This window comes from Nicotiana attenuata, unplaced genomic scaffold (assembly GCF_001879085.1).
Source record: "Nicotiana attenuata strain UT unplaced genomic scaffold, NIATTr2, whole genome shotgun sequence".
Lineage (NCBI taxonomy): Eukaryota > Viridiplantae > Streptophyta > Magnoliopsida > Solanales > Solanaceae > Nicotiana > Nicotiana attenuata.
In genome coordinates, this window is record NW_017673649.1 from 73795 (window position 1) to 99721 (window position 25927).

General features: G+C 38.5%; 1 protein-coding gene across 2 annotated transcripts; it reads left to right on the top strand.

The window, feature by feature from the left end:
* The first annotated feature begins 704 nt into the window (after positions 1 to 704).
* On the top strand, positions 705 to 5293 carry LOC109216948 (two-component response regulator-like APRR1). Of its 2 annotated transcripts, XR_002066580.1 has the most exons (4): positions 705 to 1430; positions 1547 to 1649; positions 4452 to 4613; positions 4869 to 5293. XR_002066580.1 is itself a non-coding variant. In XM_019381173.1 (3 exons), exons 1-3 carry the CDS (start codon positions 3505 to 3507, stop codon positions 5012 to 5014), a joined length of 474 nt encoding a protein of 157 aa, XP_019236718.1. In that variant the 5' UTR covers positions 3445 to 3504; the 3' UTR covers positions 5015 to 5293. The 2 variants fall into 2 exon arrangements, 1 of the variants encoding a protein (XP_019236718.1); XM_019381173.1 differs by lacking the exons at positions 705 to 1430; positions 1547 to 1649 and adding an exon at positions 3445 to 3670.
* Positions 5294 to 25927: the final 20634 nt, after the last annotated feature.

The window sequence follows — 25927 nt, forward strand, 5'->3', positions numbered from 1 at the left end:
TTTTAGTCGTTCAACATTTAGCATAATTTTTCGTGCTTTTATAATAATATAGATAGATATAGATATAGATATAGATATAGATAGATATAGATATAGATATAGATATAGATATAGATAGATATAGATATAGATATAGATATAAATAAGTTCACATAAATTGGAACAAAGGGAGTGAATGACTATTCACTAATATCAGTATAATAGTTAAATAACTATTTGTTTCAATGTGAGATTTATTTTTGTAGTAGCTGTAACTTAGCACTTTAAAACGGAAGCTATCCAAATTTTTCTAGTTGAAATAGAAAAAAAAAATTAAGGGCTCCTAACTCTAAAAGTATATAAAAGAACGGGCAAACGTAAAAGTGCTCGAAATAAGAAATACTCCTAAAACTAAAAGGAGTTGTAATAAGTTAAACTTGGTAAAGGACTCCTAAAAACCGAGGAGCATTGAAACTTTTACGTTGCCTTATGTGTAGTTTAAATGGGAAAAGAATTCTAGCATCGGGTGATTTACCATTATATCCTTAAATTATACAAATATTTAAGGTTATAAAAGTTAATTAATATTTCGAGGCTATTTTAGTCGTTCAACATTTAGCATAAATTATTCGTGCTTTTATAATAATATAGATATAAATAGATTAAAGTGTATCACAAACACTATCTCTTTTTTATTAGTACTTTTTTTTCTTTTTTCTTTTCTTCTCTTTTTTCTTCTTTTTCTTTCTCCCATATCCGATTTCCTCCATTGCTGATGCCTTCTCCATTTCCGTCACCAATTTCACGTGATTTTATTCTTAAAACTCAAATCTACACCACCAAAACCTTCCAAGTGAGAATGCTCCGGTTCTTCTGAAAGAAGGAGATGAAAATTATCGGAGAAATATTTTCGGTGGTGTTAATTTGGTGAAGGTAGGATATGGTTATTCAAATTTTGAAGGTGCTGTTCACCGTGAAGCTTTAGATCTGAAGGAAACAAGACCTTCAAAATCTGAATAACCATATCCTACCTTTACCCAATTAACACCACTAAAAAAAATTTCTTCGACAATTTTCATCTCCTTCAGGTCAGAAGAACCTGTGGGGTTTGTGATAGTAAAATTAGCAGGAATTCATGAGTTTTGTCAAGTTAAATTGGTGACAGAAAATGGAAAAGGCATCAGCAGTGGAGGAACTCGTATATGGGTGAAAGAGAAAATGGAAAAAAAAAGAGAAGAAAAGAAAAGAAGAAAGAAAAGAGATATGTAAACAAAAAAAAAGTACTAATAAAAAAAAATAGTGTTTGTAATATATTTTAGTACAATTAACGAAAGAGCTAATTAGTTTGGGTCGATTCCGTTTCAAAAAGGGTATATATGACCAATATGTGACGGTAATGGCATGTATGGGCTAAAGTATTAACTAAGGTCGAATGTGCTCAATTTACAAGGGTATATTTGGACCTTTTCCGTTTTTACTTTTGATAAAAATAATACATTATTCAAATTCTCCTCACTTGTATTATTTCACTCTGATATTGACGTCTAATAGATGAATTTGCTTCCAGTTCTACGGAGTTTTCTATATCAACTGCAAACTGAGGATTCCACTGGCTGCAATATGGACTTCTTAATTAAGAACCTAATCGAATTTCAATACCTACAGTCTCTGTAAGTCATGCCCCATTTTATTTTTCCATTCGCAGAATACAAATATTGCATGATTACAGTAAATTGCAAGTTTGTTTTAAAGCTTCAAGTTGCTAATTGAAATTTGTACAAGAGTTTATGATTATGTAGAAATCAATCTGCTCGTGCATGCCCAGGTTGGACATTCGGAGCGTTGTCAATATAACATGAGGGTCCAACATTAGGTAAACCAAAAATATGGATGGTTCGGGTTTCGATACCAGGTAAAAAAAATGGACCTTAGGTTTAACTCAATCCAGAAAGTTAGATAATGAGGTGAGAATTGCTCTCGAAGGAAACGACTTAGTCTTGAGCCGAGGGTCTATCGGAAACTGCCTCTCTACCTTCTCAAAGTAGGGGTAAAATTTACCTACACACTATCCTCTCCAAACCCCCACCTGTGCGATTACAGTGGGTCTGTTGTTGTTGTTATTGTTGTCGCGACTTGGTCAACGAGGATTCATATAGGCCTTGATTGCTTGGAATTGAGGCATCCTTGTTGTTGTATGTAGTTGATAGTTGATGTATGCTTATGAGATAATTATTTGCTTTTAAAATTGGAACGATACAGATAACTGTTTGCATTTTTCATCTTATGCATTTGCGTTGCGTGTGAGGTTGAATATGAATAATGCAGTGTGCACATGGAAAAAGTCATTCACATGCTTTTGCTAATCAAAATAATCTACTACTTATGTTAATATTCGATGTGTTTCTAAATTCGATCACCAAACTAAATCCTCAAAAGCTCACGTTCCCTACATCCATAACATTAGTAGTAAAGTAAATGAATGATTTTTCATATAAAACCTGAATAGCAGTTGATTGTCTTTCATTGGACTTAGAATTGGTTAGGTGATCCAAAAGATAAGTATTTGATTTTCTGCAACACGTGAATGTGATGAAAAATGATAGATTGGTAGCTATCTTTTGATTTGCTTTGTTTTTGTTTGGTGACAACAAGTAATATATGCTTTCAGAACGAAAGCCGACTAACCTTCTCCTTCCTATCAGCACATGTGATGATGTGATGCTTCCAAATGGTCCCATTGTGTAAATACTGTGGGCAATGAGAAGCTGGCCAAACTTTTCCGAGTGTGATTATAGCAATCCTAATAACTAGAATGTAAAGTCTGTTCTTTCTGATCAGCAATCTCTCAACTTATTTGCTATTTAGCTGCATATATAGTCTTGAAGAGAAGCCTTGGCGTAACTGGTAAAGTTGCTGCTATGTGACCAGGAGGTCACGGGTTCGAGCTGTGGAAACAGCCTCTTACAGAAATACAGGGTAAGGCTGCGTACAATGGACCCTTGTGGTCCGGCCCTTCCCCCGACCCCGCGCAAAGCGAGAGCTTAGTGCACCAAACTGCATATATAGTCATCCCCCTCAATCCCTTTAGAAAAGCTTGAGTGCCTTTGAGAAGCGATGAGTATGAACATCAGTGGCCGAGAGTACGAGGATTCTTCTTTGTATTCATCAGATTTGAGCTCAGGAATATGGAATGAAAAGGGAAGAGGAATTAAACAGAAGGTATTAGTATTTGTTGAGTTTTCTCCAATTGAAACTGCAGCTATACAATCCGAAAATGGAATTAGCAAAACCGCTTTAGTCTTCTTTTCTGCTAATTGGAACTAAGCCTTTCATTCTTCCAATGAAGTACAAGGGACAAACGTATATATCCATCTAAAAGTTAGGTCAGCTTTAAAAATTTGGTAAACCAAACTCCTTGTTGGTTATAGCTCATGTATATAACAAACACAGCTTTGCTAGAATATTGAGAGTCCTCATTGCCAAACTATATTGTAATTATTTCTTCCAAACTATTATATAGTGTCTATGGACAAGAGTGAGAGCATTATTTTACGTGGAAATTGTAGTAACCGTGATCATCTTATGAGCAATGATCTGATGGATTTGAGCAATGTGAGGGTTCTGCTTTGCGATACAGATGCTGAGAGTTGCCAGGAAGTATTAGCCCTTCTTAAGAAATGTTGTTACCAGGGTAATATCTCCGCGGTACCTTATTCTATATGTTGGAAAAATTAGCATTGGCACCTTATATTGTAGTAATGCGAAATTTATATACCTTATTACTGTGGTTTCCGACATTACTTTAAAACCATTCAGTTATATGTTCCATTTCTGGGAAGTATTAGATTAGGTATGATACTCCTTAATTAGGTTTCTATTTTGGGGATGTATTAGATTAGGTATGATATGCCTTATTATGGTTTCCAACATTACTTTCTAAATCACTCAGTTATATTTTCCTTTTTAGGAAAGTGTTAGATTAGGTAAGATACTCTCATCATAACAAGTTAAGTGAGATAACATTGAGACAGATAGTTACCAGACTAATTAGTCAAGTTGTTCATTGCTGTATAAACCACTTTTCCCTTTTCCTGTTTATGGATATATTCTGTCTGCATAGTTAATACACAATTAACCAAATTGATTCCCCAATGGGAACAGAGATATGTCCTGTTTAAAGCTTAAGCGCGCAATCAAGAAAGAGGATTGCTGTCCTGTGTTTCCATTTAGGAAAACTTGTCAGTAGATAAGTAACATGATTTAACAGCAATTAGGCCTGCTATAAAACTTGGAAAAATCTCTTAAAACTTGAGAGGAAGATGTCATATAAATGCATGATTGTAACTTCTTGAATCAAAAGCTCTTAACTCTAATTGATTCAACGGCGATATATAAATGCCTCATTTTTCTTCCTTTTTGCTTCTCTAATATATTGAGATCTGTCACCTGTTGTTCTTCTTGTTGCTCCGCAGTTATACCAGTGTCTTCAGCAGTAGACGCGTTAGATGCACTGAACTCTCAGGGGCCGTGTATAGATATTATACTTGCTGAAGCCTCTCTCCTTATATCCAATGGCACGAAGATTTTCAATTTCATCAAGCTGGATATGAATTTAAAACACATTCCTGTGATCAGTAAGCTCTTTTTTCTTCTTTTATTTCTAACCGAGCTACAGTCAGACCTCTCTATAACAGCATCTCTGCAAGTTTTCTCAAAATCGATTTTTATGCTAATATATGTCCTCTATAACAATACTTCGCTATAGCAGCCAAAAACTATCGGAACAAACGAGGCTGTTATAGAGAGATTTGACCGTACTAGAAATCACTTACAAGCTTTTACGACGCCTAATGTATCTTCTCTTTTTGTCTCCCATTCTGCTGTGGAAGTGATGTTGGACGAGGACGAAGTCCCTCTCGTCTTGAAAGGATTGGTGCTTGGAGCAACAGATTATCTTGTCAAACCATTCAGCAGTATTGAGCTAATGAAGCTGTGGACTCACATGAAAAGAAACAGCACAAAGTTAGTATATTAATAAGATTCTCTTAGTGATGTTAAATGTGTTATTCTTACTTAAGCAAAATAATGGAGAGTTTTCCAACTGATGGAATATCACTTCATGAAATTCTTCCTCTGAAGTACAACCTTTATGTGGTGGAAAACTACTCTTGATGATATTTACCAATTATTAGATCAAATGTTTGGCATAAATAATAGATGCCAAGGGACTGAAATTGAAAATGTTCTTTATTAATTAGTTTCTCAAGTTATTTAAGTATTGGTTTGATTATAAAGGACACTGTTTGTTGCTAAATATTAATGCATTTTCTTTCTCTTTTTCTTTCCCTTCTTATTAATGCCTTGGTGTAACTGGTAAAGTTGCTGCCACATGACTAGGAGGTCATGGGTTCGAACCATAAAAACAGCCTCCTGCAGAGATGCAGGGTATGACTGCGTACGATAGACCCTTGTGGTCCAACCCTTCCTCGGGCCCCACGCATAACGGGAGCTTAGTGCACTGATCTGCCCTTTTCTTTCTTGCTCTGAGTTCCTCTTTTTTCATAGTTCACTTGTTTTGAGTTTGTAAGATGAAGATAACAGAAATGCCTGTTGGTGTCACTGAATCATTTTATCATTTTCTTAGTTTATCTTATTGATTAGGTTGCATAAATAAAGCGACATGCACCACGATGATTCATATAGTTGACTTCAATTTGTTTGGAATTAAGGACTAGTTGTTGTTGTAATGATAGTTCAATTGAGGTACAATAGCTTATCCTAATGTTATTAAGTTAAACTAGAAAGACATGAGAGGAAAGATACAACTCATACATTTGGTACTTTGCAGAAAACAGACCCAACAAAGTAAGTATGATGGCCTTTCTTGGTTTCTCATGTCGTCCAACTTAGACTTTGAAAATGACTCTTGCTCCAATTATGTCGATCCAACTTGAGAAAAGAAACTAAAAATCTTTCTTGCCAAACCAATTTTTAGTAATAACAAAAGTAGAAATATTTATCTCAATGAGTAGTTTTAAGGCACGAACGAGAGCCTTGGATTAACGATAAAGTTGTCTCCATGCGATCTATAGGTCACGGATTCGAGTCGTGAAAACAGTCACTAATTCTTGCATTAGGGTAGGCTGCCTACATCACATCCCTGAAGTGTGGCTCTTTCACGTGAACGCGAGATGCTTTATGCATCAGGCTACTTTTTTTTATAGTAATTTAAGGCACATGGTACTTGAAAGGGCCCACTCCACCCATACAATACAAGAGCTGTCCTTGTTCCTCTTTTTTATACTCATTCCTATATTTCTATTAGTGGAAATTCAAATCTTGTTTATCACCTTAATTATTAGTTAATGAGTATATGACCTCCAAAATTGCCTGCCAATCAACATCCAAGTAAGGTAATGAATAGATGACCCCTAAGTTGGTTACATAACAAAATCCTACTATCTAAATCAGGTATTTTCAAGCATATGAATACAAAAAGCTTTTGAAAAGACAAGAAAAAAATAACTTGATGAGAAATGAACATGGGAAATGAAACCAGGCAGCGATTTTTAAGCATGTTGTTTAAAATATATCCATAGTTCATAATTTATTTAAAGATTAGCCAATTTCGCTCAAACTTCAGGACACATCATCCTAGAATTTAAACCTCAAAGTTCAAACTTCAGGACATCATGTCCTAAAGATCGAAAAATGTATTCAGAAGTTAGAATCTTATGCCTCAAATTTTAAATTAGTACAGAAATTCAGGACACTCAGTCCTGAAATTTCAAATTAGCAGCTCAAAAATTCAGGACACTAGGTCCTAAATTTCCAAATTTAGGATACTTAATCCTGAAATTTTGGTGAATTGGCTAATGTTTAAATACATTGTAAATTGTGCATATATTTTAAATAGCGGACTTAAAAGTGGCTGGTGCACTTCGCCCATATATTTATTGGTAATTTAGGAGAACCGGAGAACCACAAGAAGTAAAAAACAAAAAGAAAAAGAAGAGAGTGATATACATTGTCAGCTAAAGATTGAATACAAAAAAGTCATTTCTTTGTCGGATTTGGGACAATTTACTACTAGAAAAATATTAATTCCAATTTACTGGACAATTTTTGATGAGAACAACATTGGATAAAAGGATATCCCAAAAGGTTTTAATTCCAGTTTCTAGTTACTTATTTACACAACTTTGAAGTAAAGAATAAACTTTTTTTTTTTTTTGATAGTATGGATATTTATATTATATAAAGATTAGAAGTTGTTCCTGGTACATATACTTTGAAAATAAAAATTGTCACAACTTGGTAGACCAATGTTTGTGACATTTTGGTTACCTAGAAGTTTTAGTCTATTACATGCCGTGGTAAACAACATCCAAATCTTTAGCAAGCTGTGAGTTTACAAAAGGAGGTGGTGTTGGATGTAGTTTAGCTGACTCCTTGCATGGTTGCCAAAAAGTGTCCTTGCATGCATCTACTGCCAAAAGATGAGCTACTTGGTTTCCTTCTCGAAAATTATGCCGTAGGGACAGGTCCTTGTGACGACCCAAAGGGTCATCACCTGTTTCCTCATTCATTCTGTGCTTCCGAGGCCTTGAAAACCTCATTTTTACTTGTCTCGATTTGCGTGCGCAGTCCGGGCGCGTAGCCGGAAAAGCTTTTATGTTGAAATATGTGAATTCTGTAAAAAATTTGAAGAATTTTGATATTAATATGTTTAAGGTTGACTTCGGTCAACATTTTTGGTAAACGGACCCGGACTCGAGATTGGACGGTCCCGGAAGGTCCGTAGAGAAATATGGGACGCGGACATATGCCCGGAGTCGAATTCCGAGGTCTAGAGCCCGAGAAATGAATTTTTCTGTGAAATTATTTTTCTGAAATTATTAAGGAAAATGGAAATGAAAATTGATTAAAAGACTGTGGTATCGGGCTCGTATTTTGGTTCCGACGCCCAGTACAAGTCTTAAATATGTGTTAAGCGCTTTCTGTAAAGTTTGGTCGAAATCGGACGTCGTTTGACGTGTTTCAGACCTAAATATCTAAAGTTTGAAGTTTATGAAGTTTGAAAGGAAAATGATGATTTTGAGGCTTGATCCAATGATTTTGAGGTTATTCTGGCGATTTGATCGGTCGAGTAAGTTCGTAAGATGTTATTGAGTTAGGGGTGTGATTGGTTAGGAGCCCCGAGGGCTCGGGAGTGTTTTCGGAGGTGTTCGGGGTGGTTTTGGACTTAGGATGATATCAGATTTTCTGCAATTTTTACACAGGGATTTCCTTCTTCGCGATCGCGCTCTTCCCCACACGATCGCATAGCACTGAGTCGTCTTCCTTCGCGATCGCGTCTTGAACCACGCGATCGCGTAAGCCAAATCCTTGGACCCCCAGTAGTTCTTCTACGCGATCGCGTAACCCTCTACGCGATCGCGATGACCAGTCAATGGTACCCTTCGCGATCGCATCCCTATTTCCGTGATCGCGTAGGGCAATTTTGCCCAGCGAATTTTTAAGTTAAAAACAGAACAGTAGCACGGGATTTTTCATAAAAACACACGAAGCCCTTTCTTCTCCAAGCACTTAGGCGTCCATTGAAGCTCCCTTTCATCAAAACTTCTTGGGTAAGCATTGTTCAACTTGTTTCCTTCAATTTCCTTCATTAATTAGTGAATTCCTAGCCCTAAAAACATGAAATCAAGGTAGAAATTATGGGTTTTGGGTAGAGTTAGGGTTTTGAGAATTTTGGGTGATTCAACCTCAATTTGGGGTCGAATCTTAAAATAAATTATATATTTGCACTCGTGGGGTTATGGGCGATCGGGTTTTGGTCCGAGCCTAGAGTTTGGACCATGTGGGCCCGGTGTCTAATTTTGGTATTTTTGGAATAATGCTAGAAAATTCATATCTAGGCTATGAGAAGTTGCCATTGAGTCTTTATTGATATTGTTGAATTAATTATGCCTAGATATCACTGTATTGGAGATGGAATCATGAGGTAAAGCGATAGTTGAAGATTAAGTGGATTTCAAGGTTTTGAGGTAAGTGTTTGGTTTAACCCTAGCTTGAGGGAATAGGAGTTGAATCTTGTTGTTAATTGCTATGTGATCGAGTACGATGTATAGGCATGGTGACGAGTATCTATACATTGGTTTCTAGCATGACCGTGAGTCTTTATAATGTAATTATCGTGACTTGGTTGTGAACTCCGTGTTTATTGGAGGATTTCTATACGTTGTGAATAACATGTGAACGGTAATAGGATCATTTGATTCCTGGAGCATTGGCTCGAATTGTGATACGAATATTGAAAGTATACGAAATGACTTGATTCTTTGGAGCGTTGGCTCAAAATAGTAAAGTGAATTATAAGATAAGGAAAGTAAGAAAGAGAAAGCGTTGTTGATTATTCCCTTGTCGGGACGTTTGGCTGAACTTGTTGGGTTCTTTCCCTTGCCGGGATGGTTGTCAAATATTTGCTTATTTTATGCCCCTTGATTGTGATTGTTGTTTGGGGAGTCGGACTGTACCATGATATTGAGGATCGGGTTGCACGCCGCAACAATGATATTGAGGATCGGGTTGCACGCCGCAACAATAATATGTGAGGATCGGGTTGCGCGCCGCAACAATGATACATGATAAATGATATGGGTCGGGTTGCACGCCGCAACAGTGGTATTGTGGAGCGGGTTGCACGCCGCAACAAATGGTAATTATGGAGCGGGTTGCACGCCGCAACAGTTATTGATGCCATGTGTTTATATCTGAGTATTGATTCCTTGTTCATTGTGGATCTAAGCTGTTTAGTTGGTTACTCTGAATTACTGTTAATATTGTATCTCCCCATCGCATGTTTTCCCTCCCATGTTGTTAATTGCCTTGTATTCGATTTTCGCTGTATATTTATGACTGCACAGGTTTATGTGGTGTCTAGTCTAGCCTCGTCACTACTTCGCCGGGGTTAGGCTAGACACTTACCAGCACATGGGGTCGGTTGTGCTGATGCTACACTTCTGTGCATTTTTGCACAGGTCCAGGTTTTGAGGAACAGCAGCAGCAGTAGTTCGGAAGCAGGCGATTCATATTCACGAGACTGAGGTAGCCTTGCAGGCGTCCGTAGGCCCGGCGTCTCTTCTCATTGTTTTTCTTTTAGACTGTTGCCTCCTTGTTTCGAGACAGACAGCTGTTATATTTCTTTCAGACCTTTGTATTTAGTTTATTCTTAGTGGTTCGTGAGTAATGTGACACCAAATCTTGGGTAGAGGTTGTTTTTGACTATTCCGCGTTTTAAATTCATCATTTTAAGACAGACTTCCGCTATTGTTCTCATTAGACTTTATGTTCTATATTGATCTTATAAACTGTTAAAGATAATTGCTAGTGATGGAAAGGTAATTAAGTTGGCTTGCCTAGCTACCACGAGTAGGCGCCATCATGACTCTGATGGTGGGAAATCCGGGTCGTGACAGTCCTTCCGCTGGAGCATCAATAACCTGCATGAATGAACAGTATTAGTCATGACAAAGTGATCTTTATTTAGTGCATGTATAGCATCAATGGAGTCTGTTTCGATTTCTAATAGAAACAGGTTATAATGTGTTGCTATTTTCATGCCTTCATGGATCGCCTGAAGTTCTGCGTGCAGAGGTGAAAGAGCCTTTTCTATTTTTTGAAAACCTAATATCCATTTTTCTTTTGTTGTTACGGAAGACTCCTCCAATACCAGATTTGTTTCCTTCTTGTTTGAAGGCACCATCCGTGTTAAGTTTATACGAGTCGTGTTGTGGGGGATACCATTTTATGTCAATAATGGATTTATCCACAGTTGTTGAGCCAGTGGAGTTGAAAAAGAGGAATTCAAAGGCTAGATTACAGATATCTTTCATACGAGGGGAATAATGGGTGTTATTGATATTGTTGTTGTTTCTATTGATCCAGATTCTCCATAGAAGGAAAGGTAGGAGGTTACTCCAAGGTATTTTTAGGGGAATTTGATTGATGTTTTTGTCTTTCAGCTTTATTAGCCAATGTTTGTCCTGATTAGTGATCAGGTTTATGAAGTTAAATTGTCTCCATATGCCTGAGACAATGGGGCATGTGAGGAAAATATGAGTGATGGTTTCCTCCTGGTCTTTACAACTAGGGCAATGAGGGTTTATATTGATTCCAATATGATGGAGGTATGAACGGCAAGGAATCTTATTGTGAAGGATTTGCCAAAAGAAATATCTTATTTTATTAGGACAAGGCATTTCCCATATCCACTCAAAGTCTTGATTACCAATGTCCCCTTGGTTTAGTAATTTGTAGCAAGATTTTGTATTGAATAACTCATTTGGGCTAAGTCTCCAAAGGGGTTTGTCTATGTTTTGGAGGGGTAAGGGATAGAGTTAATTTTATCCATGATGAAGGGGGAATGGTAAAGGATGTTTTCTGAAAGTTCCATCTCCCTTTGTGGTATAATTTCTTAATAGGAAGGGTAGCTTCATTACAATTTAAAGGGCCCTCAATGCAAGCTCTTAGTGTTGGGAGTTGAGGGATCCATTGAGTCTCCCAACTGTTAAGATTAGAGTTTTTGCCGGGAAGCCATTGAATACCTTGGTTACGAGTTTTCCAGCTAGTAACAACACTTTTCCATATGAAGGAGGAGTGTTTGAAATTCTTCTTGCAGTATTTGCAGATTAGGAGGTTTGCCCAGGGTGAGGAAGTATTATTAATAAGTCTCCAAGAGAGACTACTGAGTAAGACTTTATTTTTTGAAAGTGCATCTTTCTTTCATAGACCTCCTATATCTTTAGGCTTGGTAACAGTGTTCCAATTAATAAGGTGCAGTTTTTTCTGATTTGACGTAGTGCCCCAAATAAAATTTCTTTGGATTTGATCGATATGCTTAAGAGTTTTTTTGTGTACTGCATGGCGTGATTTGGAATAGAATTGAGGGTAGCAAGGGCTAAGGTAGTCCAACCTGCTATGTTTAGAAAATTTATTTTTCAATTTGAAAGTTTAGCCCGCATTTTTTTCAATTATGAATTGGTAATCAGCTGCTTTTGGGGCATTATTAAGGATTGGAAAGCCCAGATAGTTACCAAACTTGTTAGCAGAGTTGATATTAAATCCTGAGGCAATTTCTTTGGTGACTTGGATAGGACAATTTTGAGAGAACAAAATCTTTGATTTCCCCCTATTGATTTTTTGACCAGACATATTGCAAAAGGTATTGAGGCATTCTTTGATGGTTTGGAGGTTTTTTTTATCAGCTTTTGCCATGAGGGTAAGATCGTCTGCAAAGAACAAGTGGGATAGACTAGTGTGATGGTTGCTTAGGCCAATAGGGTCCCAAAGATTGATATCTACTTGGTGGTAGATTAGACGAGATAGCATTTCCATACACAAAATGAATATAAAGGGGGATAAGCTGCCTTGTCTGATACCCCTGCTTGGTGCAAAGAAGGAGGTTGTAGCACCATTTACTAAAATGGCAATGTTACTAGTGCTGATACAATTCATAATTAGATTCTTTATATTAGTAGGGAATTGAAAGTGAGAAAGGGTTAAGTAGATGAAAGACCATTCTAATCTATCGAAAGCTTTTTTCAGGTCTAATTTAAGAATCATGTGACCCTTTTTTCCTATCATTTTTTTAAATTGGCACATCAATTCTTGGATTATGATAGCATTATCAGAAGACCTTCTCCCTTTTAAGAAACTAGCTTGGAAAGGGCTTATGATTTAATTAAGGAAAGGCTGAATTCGATTAGCAATAATTTTTGTAATGATTTTATAAATAGTATTACAAAGACCTATGGGTCTAAAGTTTTTGAGGTTATTGGCATTGGGAACTTTGGGGATTATACAAATGTAGGTGTTGTTGATATCAGGAGGTAGAGTTTGAGTATTGAATACTTGAGTACATAGATCTATAACTGATTCACCTACAATGCTCCAATATTTTTGGTAAAAAAAAAGATGTATACCATCCGGTCCTGGAGATTTAAAAGGTTTGAAGGAAAAAATTGCCTTGTAAACTTCACTCTTAGTTAGGTGATCATCAAGGATAGAGAGATCAATGTTATTAAAATTTTTTGGATTGTTTTTTATAAGAGACCAATTAGTAACATAGTGATCAGTTTTGAAGGCATTTACAAAGTAATTGAGAGTGTGATCTAGGATTTTGCTTGGTTCGTTGATCCAATTACCAAATTCGTCTTTGAAATAAACGATTTTGTTTTTCCTAGTGTTATTATTTAGATAACATCTTCATATAAATAAAAGTATCTCTCTAAGTTTTGAGCATTACTCTCTTAACTCAATATGAACTTGAGTTGGTGAAATTCTATTTTCCCAATGGAAAATTTTACGTTGATGTTTCGTCAAATCAATATATGTACGTCATATTTTTTTTTTTAGAAAATATGAATATAAGCGAAATTTTCCTACTATACCAAGAAAATATTCAGAATCATTAAAAACATTTCATATTTTCAATATTCAGACAGGTACTTACTACTTAGTTGTGCTGTAATATTGTTAACAATTAGTATTGCGGGAAAATAAATCAGGTGTACAGTAGTGTTTACCTTGAAAATGGTAATAACAATTAGATTTGATTTTGTTGTTCTAAAAATATGTGATCTATTTTGATGCCAGTTGTTAAGCAGTAGATGCTAAGTGACGGGGTTAGAAAATAATATAAGAGATTGAAGATGCCTTTTAGAAATCAAACCAAACGGTTGAGAATCGGGGCCTCGAGCTAGCGCGTGCGGGCCTCGATGCCAAGTTAGATGCCCGGCTAAGGGCTGTCGATGAGGGATTAACAACTATTAGGGTTGTGATTGCAGTTCTTTATGGCCAATAACGAGCAATAAATGAAGAACGATTAATGATACACAATAAATATAAATAAAGCAATAAATATAAGCAACAGAGTCAAATAGAGAGTATGTTTAAGCTAGAGAGCAGAAAGATGTTCTTGCATTGAATGAAGTATCTTGTGTCGCTTTACAAAAATGATAAGGAACCCCTTTATAGATCAGGGAATCTTCGTATGGTATCAGTGCATTTATTACAAAGATATGGGATTGATACAACTATTTAATGCCTCGGTACGGGCGCACATCAACCTGTCAACTTCCATCAAGTTCCAAGGAAACTTCCCATTTTTTTTTATTGCAGCCGTCGATCCACATTGTCTCTGAACCAATTTTGGAACTCTACGAGATTGCGCCTCGAGCCCTGCCTCGGGCTTTAAAAGACGCATCTTTGGAGCCCCGAGATGACTATAAAATCGGTCCCTCGGATTTTACCGTATACAGATAGTCCCCGCGTTTCCTAGAGTAAGATGATAGGAAACGGTTTTGAACTCTTGCACTTATCATGACGCCAACATGTCAGGGCATTAAAGGCTATAACTCAACAGCCACACGAGGGTCGCTGTCAACAGTGGCGTACGCAGAATTTTTTATAAGCGGTGTCATTATTTCTAGTAAGAGGCCCATAACAGTCAAAAAATATGTTGTGGAGCCAAGGGAGTTCGAACCAAGGACCTCTCACAACAAACTTGAAGCTGTCAACCACTAGACTAATAAACTGTTTTGTAGCAAGTGGTGTCACTTTTAATGGTTTTATCTTGTATATCTGTTTTACTTATTATTTTTATATATATAAATAGTAAAAAACTTCGACGAAGCGGTGTCCTGTGACACCGCTTGGGTCCATGTAAATCTGCCCCTGGCTGTCAACATGACTATCGAGATATCCACGAATCGTTTGGTTCGGTTTCCGCTGCCCATACGGCTTCTATAAGTATCCCAATTGCTTGGCGACTTGCACTTTTGTGATTCCTTCAAGCTTTTAGAGCCAAATTGTCACGACCCAAGTTCGCCCTCCTGAACTGTCGTGACGGCACCTAGTCTCTACGACTAGGTAAGCCTAACAATTTACGGAAAAAGAAATAACAGAAATAAACTATCCAAACTGCAGAATCAATATAAATCAAACTCTTACAATGCACTATATTTTTCCCAAAACCCGGAATCTCATGAAATCACAAGCTATGGAATAACTACAGTGTTCTAACTGTAACGACCGGACCGGTCGTTTTGAGCCCTAGCGCGTCGTTCAGCAGTCTGAGGCCATGAGCAACTTCATTTCAAGTATTATGACTTGTACGCGTGGTCGGAATTAAATTCCGGGAAGTTCGGAGTTGATTTGGAAAGAGAATTCTCATTTCGGAAGCTTTTGAAAGAATTACTAGGATTGTATTTTTGAGTAAACGACCTCGGAATCGAAATCCGAAGGTTCCAGCAGGTTCGTATGATGATTTCGGACTTGGCCATATGCCCGGATTGGGTTTTGGATGACCCGGGAGCGTTTTGGCGCCTATTGTGGAAAGTAGCATTTTGAAAGAAATTTTATAAGTTTGGGTTGAAGTGCATTTCAGTGATATCGATGTCCGTTTGGGATTCCAAGTCTGGGAGCAGTTCCGTATGGTGATTCTGGAGTTGGGAGCGCGATGGGAAGTGAATTCGGAGGTCCGTAGGTCATTTTGGAGCCATTTGGCTAAAGATAGAAATTTGAAGGATTTTGAGAAGTTTGACCGAAAGTGGACTTTTTGATATCGGGATCGGAATCCGATTCTGAAAGTTGGAGTAGGTCCGTAATGTCGAATATGACTTGTGTGCAAAATTTGAGGTCAATCGGACGTGATTTGATAGGTTTAAGCATCGAAAGTAGAAGTTGGAAGTTCTAAAGTTCATAAAGCTTGGATTAGGGGTTGATTCATGATTTTAGCGTTGTTTGATGTGATTTGAGGCCTCGAGCAAGTCCGTAATGTATTTTGGGACTGGTTGGTGTGATTGGTCGGGGTCCCGGGGGCCTCGGGTGTGTTTCGGGTTGTATTGCGCTCTTATTTGATGTTTCAACGTCGTTTCTTTGGACATAAAGGGGTGCCATATTAAGCAAATGAGCTCCAAATTAAGTTTTTATTGAGCCATTAGATCTGTATCGTAATTTCGGAGCCAACGCAAAAAGAATCGTCGAATTTGGACATCGTATGAGGGAGTTATGCTCATTTCCGTATCGAGAAAAGTGCTGGTTGCTGTCATAACCGCAGATGCGGAAATTTTCCGCAGATGCGGAAATTTTCCGCAAATGCGGTCAAATTTCTGCAGATGCGGAAATTGCTGGAGGCAGAGAGGTTTCTTTAAAAATCGAAGTTTGGCTCATTTTCACTTCATTTCTTCCTTGGGAGCCGATTTTGGAGCAACTTTGGAGTGCCATTTTCATCACCAAGCATGAGGTAAGTGATTTCTACTAGTTTTGAGTATATACAAAGTTTATATATGGATTTAGACTTGGAAAATTGTAGAAAACTTGAGGTTTGAGGGAAAACCTAGAAAACTAGTATTCTTGGATTTTGACCACGATTTTGGGTATGGAATTTAGAGAAAATCATATATTTGAGTTTGTGAGGCCATGGGTAATCTTTATCTTCGAAAAATTTTGGATTCCGGGCACGTGGGCCCGAGGGCATTTTTGTCAACTTTTCGATCGGGGTTAGGAATTCTTATAAATTGGATTATAATGAGTACCTTAGCATATATTAATGGATTTACATAATTATTGGCTAGTTTTGGAGTGTTGTGCATCGATTCGAGTCTTCGGAAGGGAGTGGAATGCCGGTTATGGACCTTCGGAGCGAGGTGAGTCTCCTTTCTAACCTTGTAAGAGGGAATTGTCCCCATAGGTGAGCTAATTGGTTATGTGCTCCTATTTGTGGGGGCTACGTACGCACGATGTGACGAGAGTCCGTGCGTAGCTACTATTATGCTATTGTCCGGGTAGTCTAGGACCCAAAAGCATGCTATACTTGGAACAATTGCAATCCTATTGTCAGCTTGTACTGCTTAAATCACATTGAATTAGTAAATGAATTTCTAAAAAGATTTAAACTCCATTTTCTTAAACTATTAAAGAGAATTGGCCTTTCTTTGGATAATTGCTCCATGTTGACTTCTTGATTGACTGTCTGTCTGTGTGTGTTTATTTTGGAATGGGCCGAACACCTCGGTAGATTAAATAGATGCATCTATAGGCGCGCCGTTGACCCTCGGCAAGTGCACAGTTTATTTCTGTTGGATCGGGCCGTCGCCTCGGCATAATTTGATGCTTGCATTGCTTACCTTGAAACTTATTTAAGTTGATATTGCCTTTTTATGGCCGCGATAAACTAATAAAGATAAAGAAACGTAAATCTTGGAAGTTTCCTTATTATTTGAGAAGGTGTTACCTGATTCCCTGCTTTGTGAGTTATAATTGCTAGATAAATCCATGCTTTCCTCACATCATCACCATATTATTATTGGACCACTAGCAAGTATCGAAGTCGACCTCTCGTCTCTACTTCTTCGAGATTAGACGGGATACTCATTGGGTATACGTTGTTTTCGTACTCATACTACACTTCTGTGCATTTTTGTTACACAGGTATATGTAACTCTAGTGGCCTACTGGGCGCAGCAGCACGAATGATTCGGGGACTAGGTGAGTTGCATTATTCGAGGCGGCCCGCAGCTAGTATAGTCCCTTCTAGTATATTGTGTTTACTTTCTGTCCACTGTATTCCGGACAGATGTTGTATTATATTATTTCTTAGAAATTGCTCATGTACTTGTGACACCGGGTTCTGGGATGTATTTGGGTTTATTCAAAAATTTTAAAGGTTGTTAAATGTTTCATTATTTATTCGGAGGAACTTACTATGTATTGTTTTAAATGTATAAAAGAAGTATTTTCAAAAATATTTAAATGAGAATTTGATTAAGTAGTTTGATTGGCTTGCCTGACAGCGATGTCCGGCGCCACCACGACCCTTAGTGGATTTGGGGTCGTGACACTAACTCCAGAGTGTCTAAGCAAAAGTAAATACAGAAGGCCTAATACTATGAGCTAGAGTGGAAAGGGATTCCTCGGCTTGCGGACGCGGCAGACGTACCTCGAAGTCTCTGATGGATCGCTCCGCCTCAAGGATGGTAGGACTGAGTCGAAGAACCTGGATCTGCACATGAAAAATATGCGCAGGAAGGGCATGAGTACACCACAGCGGTACTCAGTAAGTGCCAAGCCTAACCTCGGTCGGATAGTGACGAGGAAGGTCAGGGCCCTACTGAGGTTAAAGGAAATGCAAGATATAATAACAGTGTAGAATAAGACAGTATACCTAAGTGCAACAATAAAAGGTAACACAGGATAAAAGAACAACAGCAACTTTAACAGAATAAGGTAATCACAGAAAGACCAATACAACTCAACGCAGAGATAACAATCGGGGGATCTCCCAGGATACCGTCCTGTAGTCCCCAAATATAAATATCCAGTGGATCTCCTGGGTGTAGTCCCGTAATCCAACTCATACATGCGCCGGGATCTACCGGAATACCACATCCGTAGTCCCAAATATAAATACTCAATGCTGGGGGAATCTACCGGGTGCAATCTCGTAGTTCCAATGTAAAGGTGCAAGGGGATCTCCCGGAATACAAATTCGTAGTCCCAAAGTAAACATACAGGAGGGGGGGGGGGGGAATCTCCCGGGATACCGTCCCGTAGTCTCAAAGTAAATACACAACAGCAACAAGAAGAATACTGAATTCAATCAAATTTCACCCAAGGTAAAGCAGGTATTTCTAACCAATGTTATAAAAGGCGGGGGGCGAGAGGCGAGGCGTTTTACCTCTGACGAGGCGAGGCGTAAGCCCTGAGACATGGGGCGTAAGTCCCACAGATCTTTAAATTTTGCTAATTTCAAGAATTTTAAGATAGTACAAAATAAAAAATAATTCTAAAAATTACATCAAAATCACAAAATTATAACAAATAAGCTATTTAAAATATTTATAAAATATAATTCGACTATGAATAATACAAAAAGTATGACATATATCATAATATGTAGATTAGTTGCAACGTCGTTACAACTCAAACATCAAAAGTAATGTATTCGATAAGAAATCTTATATGTATCTCTTAAGGAGTAATAAATCTTGTAAGAATTTCAATATTATAATTTGATATTATACTTTAAATACTCCTTTTATTTAATATGATTTTTATTTGAAAGAGAATATGTAAAAACATAATTCACAATTTAAATATGATTCTCTAGCATCATTTATTTTCAAGTTTTAACAAGTTAATAAACTGACACATAATTCATCATACAATATCATGATAACTAATTATTTGTAAATATTTACTAGCTAATATTGAGATATTAAATTAATAAGTACTGTATCTTGTAAACGTGAAAAAAAATAATATTCAGAAAAATAATTATAAAACAATTATAGACTATTATATAGTAAAGACATAACAAAAGTTAATAAATAAATACTTTCGAAAAGAAAGATTTATTTAAAATTTACTATTATAGCAGTCTTAGTGGATAACGTGCAATAATATTTATTTTAATTATGACATAAAATACTCTCAACTTAATAATTTATGATTAAGAAAAAAGTAATTTTAAATAGTCAACGATTTGTAAGAAAATTTGAGGATTTACAAGTTTAGTTACATACAATTGCATAAAGTTCAATTAGGCGAGCCCAGTACCCTGGGCGTTGGGCGTGTCCGGGGCGTAAGCCCCAGTGGCCGAGGCGTAAGTCTCACGGAACTAAGCCCCACACATAAGCCCAGGGGCGTTTTACGAGTGCTCCGCCCCGGGGCGAGCCCCGGGGCGAGTCCCAATTCTTTTTAAAACAGAGTTTCTAACCTAGCATGCTGCACATAATTCAAATAGGGCAGTAGAACAAATAAACAGTTAAATCAATTAGACATGCTTCCCTAAGCTAACAACAGGCTTAACTTGCAAGTAGTATAAACAGGAAAGGAAAACACAACTCTAAGTACTTAATGGAAATCGGATTTTTCAATAATTAGCACAAGTACGCACTCGTCACCTTACGCACAAGGCATTTCAACCATCAATAATATCAAATCCTAAGGGGAGGTTCTCCTACACAAGGTTAGACAAGCCACTTACCTCGAACCGGCTCCAAATCAACCCGAAACCATGTTCTTGCCACGAGTATTCGACTCCAAATGGCCCAAATCTATTCAATTCAATTGTATAATGTAAATAACATTTCAAGTAACTGATTCTACAAATAAATTCTAAGCTAATACACGAAATTAGGTAAAATGACCAAAACGCCCCTCGGGCCCACGTCTGGGAATCGGGTAAAATTTATATTTTTAGAATCCTCATACTCTCACGAGTTCATGCATACCAAAAGTACCAAAATCGGGCCTCAATTGGCCCCTCAAATTGTCACGACCCATTTTCTGAACAAGCCGGGACCGGCACTCGATCACTAAACATGACCGAGCGAACCATCTCTGCTTATCAAATCTATTATAACTCCAAACTTTATATGCAGCAAGGCAATACTCTAACCAAATTGTGACGACCCAAAGGGTCATCACCTGTTTTGTTACTCACCCCGTGCTTCCGAGGCCTCAAAAACCTCATTTAGGGTTGCCTCGATTTGCGTGTGCAGTCCGGGCGCGTAGCCGGAAAGCTTAAATGTGAATTCTGTGTGAAAAATGCTAAAATTTGATATTAATATGAATATATTTGACTTTGGTCAACGTTTTTGGTAAACGGACCCGGACCAGTAATTTGACGGTCCCGGAGGGTCCGTAGAAAAATATGGGACTCGGGCATATGCCCGGAGTCGAATTCCGAGGTCTAGAGCCCGAGAAATGAATTTTTCTGTGAAATTATTTTTCTGAAATTACTAAGGAAATTGGAAATGAAATTTGATTAAAAGACTGTGGTATCGGGCTCGTATTTTGGTTCCGACACCCGGTACAAGTCTTATATATGGTTTAAGCGCTTTCTGTAAAATTTGGTTGAAAACGGACGTCGTTTGACGTGTTTCGTACTTGAAATGGAAATTTGATGCCTTATGAAAATTTCAAAGAAAAATATGAGTTTTGAGGCTTGATTCGATGTATATGATGTTATTTTGGCGATGTGATCGCACGGATAAGTCCGTAGGATGTTTTTAAGGTTGTGTGCATAATTGGTTTGGTGCCCTGAGGGCTCGGGTGAGTTTTGGATAGGCGTCGGATTGCATTTTTCACTTTTGGAAAGACCTGGTATCAGTTATCTGCAGGATTCGCATTTGCGAAGCCTGGATTCGCAAATGCGAAGGTCCAGCTATCGCAAATGCGAAGGCTGGTTCGCAAATGCGAAACCAGCCCAGGCAGGCCAAGGTTCGCAAATGCGAAGCCAAACCTCGCAAATGCGATGGTCACTGGTTCGCAAATGCGAGACCAGTTTCGCAAATGCGAAGGTCCCTTGGTAGACCTGAGTTCGCAAATGCGAACAGAAATGTCGCATTTCCCAAGCCTGCAGGGTTCGCAATTGCGAACCCAACTTCGCATTTCCCATATCCGAGGCCCAGCAAATTTTATACTTAGTCGAATTTTCATCACTTTTCACCATTCTTTCAAAACCCAAACACCATAGGCGATTTTTCAAGAACAATCTTCATCCCAAATCATTTGTAAGTCGATTTTTACTCAATTCTTTCAATCTTTAACATCATTTAACATGTTTTCCACTTAAAATCAAGGATTTTCATGGGTGAAATTGGGGTTTTTGGGTAGAACCTAGGTTTTCTAAAAATTGGGGATTTGGACCTCGGTTTGAGGTCCGATTTCAAAACAAATTACATATTTGAATTCGTGGGGGAATGGGTAACCAGGTTTTGGTTCGAACCTCGGGTTTTGACCACGTGGGCCCGGGGGCGATTTTGGAATTCTTGGGAAAAACTTGGGAAATTTCATTTTTTATGCATTCAAATTGATTCATATAGTGTTTATTAAAGTAATTGAGCAATTTGTGATTAGATTCGAGCGAATTGGAGGTGGAACCGCGGGGTAAAGCGATAGTTGAGGATTAAGTGGATTTCAAGGCTTTGAGGTAAGTGTTTGGTTTAACCCTAGCTTGAGGGAATATGAGTTGAGTCTTGTTTTCTAATTGCTAAATGATCTAGTACGATGTATAGGCATGGTGACGAGTATCTATACATTGGTGTCTAGTATGACCGTGAGTCCTCATAATGTGATTATCATGATTTGGTTGTGATTTCCGTGTTTATTGGAGGATTTCTATATGTTGTGAATAACATGTGAACGATTATATGATCAATTGATTCCTAGGAGCATTGGCTCGAATTGTGATACGAATATTGAAAGTATATGAAATGACTTGTTTCTTTGGAGCGTTGGCTAAAAATGGTATAGTGGATTATAACGTAAGAAATGAAAGAAAGAGAAAGCGTTGTTGGTATTTCCCTTGTCGGGACGTTGTATTGAACTTGTTGGTTTCTTTTCCCTTGCCGGGATTCCTTCCAATATTTGTTTAGTTTTATGCCCCTTATTTGGGACTATTGTTTGGGGAGCTAGACTGTCGAATGATATGGATCGGGTTGCACGCCGCAACAATGATAAATGATATTTGAGGATCGGGTTGCGCGCCGCAATAATGTTAAATGAGATATGAGGATCAGGTTGCGCGCCGCAACAATGATAAATGATAAATGATATGGGTCGGGTTGCACGCCGCAACACTGGTATTTGTGGAACTGGTTGCACGCCGCAACAATGGTAATTGTGGACCGGGTTGCACGCTGCAACATCTATTGATACAAATGTGTTTATATTGAGTATTGGTTCCTTGTTCATCGTAAATTTAGACTGCTTTAGATTGTTACTCTGGATTACTGTTAATATTGCCATCTCCCCATAGCATGTTCCCCTCCCAGATTGTTAATTCTTTGGTATTTCGTATATTTATAATTGTACAGGTTTATGTAGTGTCCAGTCTAGCCTCGTCACTACTTCGCCGGGGTTAGGATAGACACTTACCAGCACATGGAGTCGGTTGTGCTGATGCTACACTCTGTGCATTTTTGCACAGGTCCAGGTTTTGAGGAGCAGCATCAGCATTATTACGGGAACATGCTTTCATTATCACGAGACCGAGGTAGCCTTGCAGGCGTCCGCAGGCCCGACGTCTCTCCCTTATTTTCTCTTATATACTGTTGCCTTCTTGTTTTCGAGACAAACAATTTATATGTTTCTTTCAGACCTTTGTATTTAGTAAACTCTTAGCAGTTCGTGAGTAATGTGACACCAGTCTTGGGTAGAGGCTATTGTTGACTGTTCCGCGTTTTGATTTAGATCATGATTCAGACTTCCGCTATTATTATTAAATTTCATGTTCTATATTGATGTTATAAATTGTTAAAAGATTTGTTAGTAATGGAAGAGTAAATGAGTAGGCTTGCCTAGCTACCACGAGTAGGCGCCATCACGACCCCGAGTGCGGGAAATCCGGGTCGTGACAACTTTTGATTAATTTAAACCTTTAACTAAATCAACTCCAAAACTGTATTCATAGTAACCAATGAAATACTGCTAAGTTATTATAAAAACATCTAAATCTTAACCCAACGACAATGTTATGAAGCCTCTACTGATAACTGACGCACTGCTCAGGACATGAGATTTCCTGGCCAGTTCTCTAAGTAACAAAGAAATAACTAAATAAAGATGACTCTAAGGAATACTCCACGAACAAAAGCGGAGCTCACCAATAGCACAGGAAGAGAAGGAAGTCCTAACCAGTAGCCTGCTCGCCTGCTGTCACGACCCAAACCCCGCTCCGGTCGTGATGGCGCCTCTCGTGAAGACAAGGCCAGCCAGACCATTTCAGAACACCACTTTTAAGCAGTTAAACAGTTCAATAACAGTTCAAATATGATTTGATGATATTAATTAGCTGAAGTACAACCCAACACGGCCCTAATCGGGGTGTCACAAGTCACGAGCATCTATTAGAGTGTGAATACAGTTCTACAAGGCCTAAAAATAAATACACGAAATAGGAATAATGAATAAAAGGGAGAGAAGCAGCGCTGCGAACGCTGGCAGTCACCTCGCTAAACTCCTATAGCTCTACCTTCAATCAACTAAAACCCGCTACCGGGTGAATAAATACCTGCATCTGCACACGAGGTGCAGGGAGTAAAGTGAGTACTCCAACTCAGTGAGTAATAAAGGTAAATAACAACCGAGAGGTAAGAAATCACGTAAAGCAACCAACATGCTGTATAGAAGCAGGGTACAATCCTTTGAGAAAGCAGTGAACTGTGAAAATCTTTAGAAAAACCTCTTGTCTCAGTTTAAACCTCTTTTGAAAATAGTCTTTTCAACAGTTGCGAAATAATTTCAAAGCAATTAGTGCCGATATGCACAGAAATCTGCTCCTCGGGCACAAATACCACAGTATAACAAGTAAAAGCCAAGTAAGTATGCAAAATGAGCACATAAAAACTCGCCCCTCAGGCAATATCTTAAAAACAGTACCAGGCCCTCGGGCTCACTCTTAGAACACTCTCAGCCCCTCGCGCTCTCTCTCTCAGATCACTCTCAGAATAGTATCATACAGTAACCGCTGCGGCGTGCAGCCCGATCCACATCTCGCCGCGGCGTGCAGCCCGATCCATTTATCGTCGATGGCGCTCACTAGGGGTGTGCAGACTCCGGGAGGGGCACCTTACGGCCCAAGCGCAATATCAAGCCACCTCGTGGCATATAAAATAAGGCCTGAAAGCCTTCTTACATCACTCATAAGGCCTGAAAGCCTCCTCACATCACTCACAAGGCCTGAAAGCCTCCTCACATCACTCACAAGGCCTGAAAGCCTCCTCACATCACTCAAAAGGCCTGAAAGCCTCCTCACGTCACTCACAAGGCCTGAAAGCCTCCTCACGTCACTCAACCTCGTGGAATATAAAGTATCTCAGGCCCTCGGCCTCATATCACTCAGCATATCCTCACATATGGCCCTCGGCCTCACTCAGTCCGAAAATCATCACAAGCCCCTCGGGCATTTGTAAAACAGTAGTTCTCAGCCCAAAATATCATTTAGAAATATCATTTAAGTTTCAAATCTGAGAAAAAATTGGCTGAGTTTGTAAAACAGGAGATATCAACAGGACTGAGTTCAAATAACACGTCAAAACAGTGAGGAAACAGTGATAAAATCCCCGAAGGGTTCAAATAATTGGCACGAAGCCCAAATATGGCAATCAGTCCAAATCATGATAATAACAAATAAGTTTCAGTCAAAATACACGGTAAAATCATCAATCGGGACAGACCAAGCCACAATCCCCAACGGTGCTCTACCCCACGCTCGCTATCCGGCGTGCAAGTCACCTCAATATAGCACTACGGTGTGCAATCCGGGGTTTCAAACCCTCAGGATATCATTTACAATCATTACTCACCTCAAGCCGGCCAAAATCCTGGCTCGCTATGCCCTTGCCTCTCTAATCGGCCTCCTCGCGCGTCGAATCTGATCAAAACCACAACGAATACATCACAATAGGCTAAGGGAACATAACCCAAACGAAAAGAATCGAAAAACATCGAAAATCACAAAATTTGCAAAACCCGAGCACCGGGCCCACTTCTCGAATTCCAAAAAATTTTACATCAACGGATTCCTTATCTCGCCACGAGTCTATACATATCAAGAACTCCCAAATCCAAGCTCAAATGACCCATCAAAACCCAATTTGCAATACCAAAACTCAAGCCCTAGTTCTTCCCCCCTTTTGATAAATTTTCATGAATTTCTAGGTTGATTCTACCACTAAATCATGTATTTAGGTCATAGAACTCACCTCCAATCAATCCCAGTCGAAATCCCCTTCAATTCTCGTCCAAAAGCTCTCAAGGATGTTCAAAAATGGTGGAAACATACCTTCGCTCACGGAACAAAATGAAACTTTAAAACCCTTCTGCCCAGACATTTTTCGCATCTGCCATCCAATTACCGCATCTGCGGTTTCCGCTT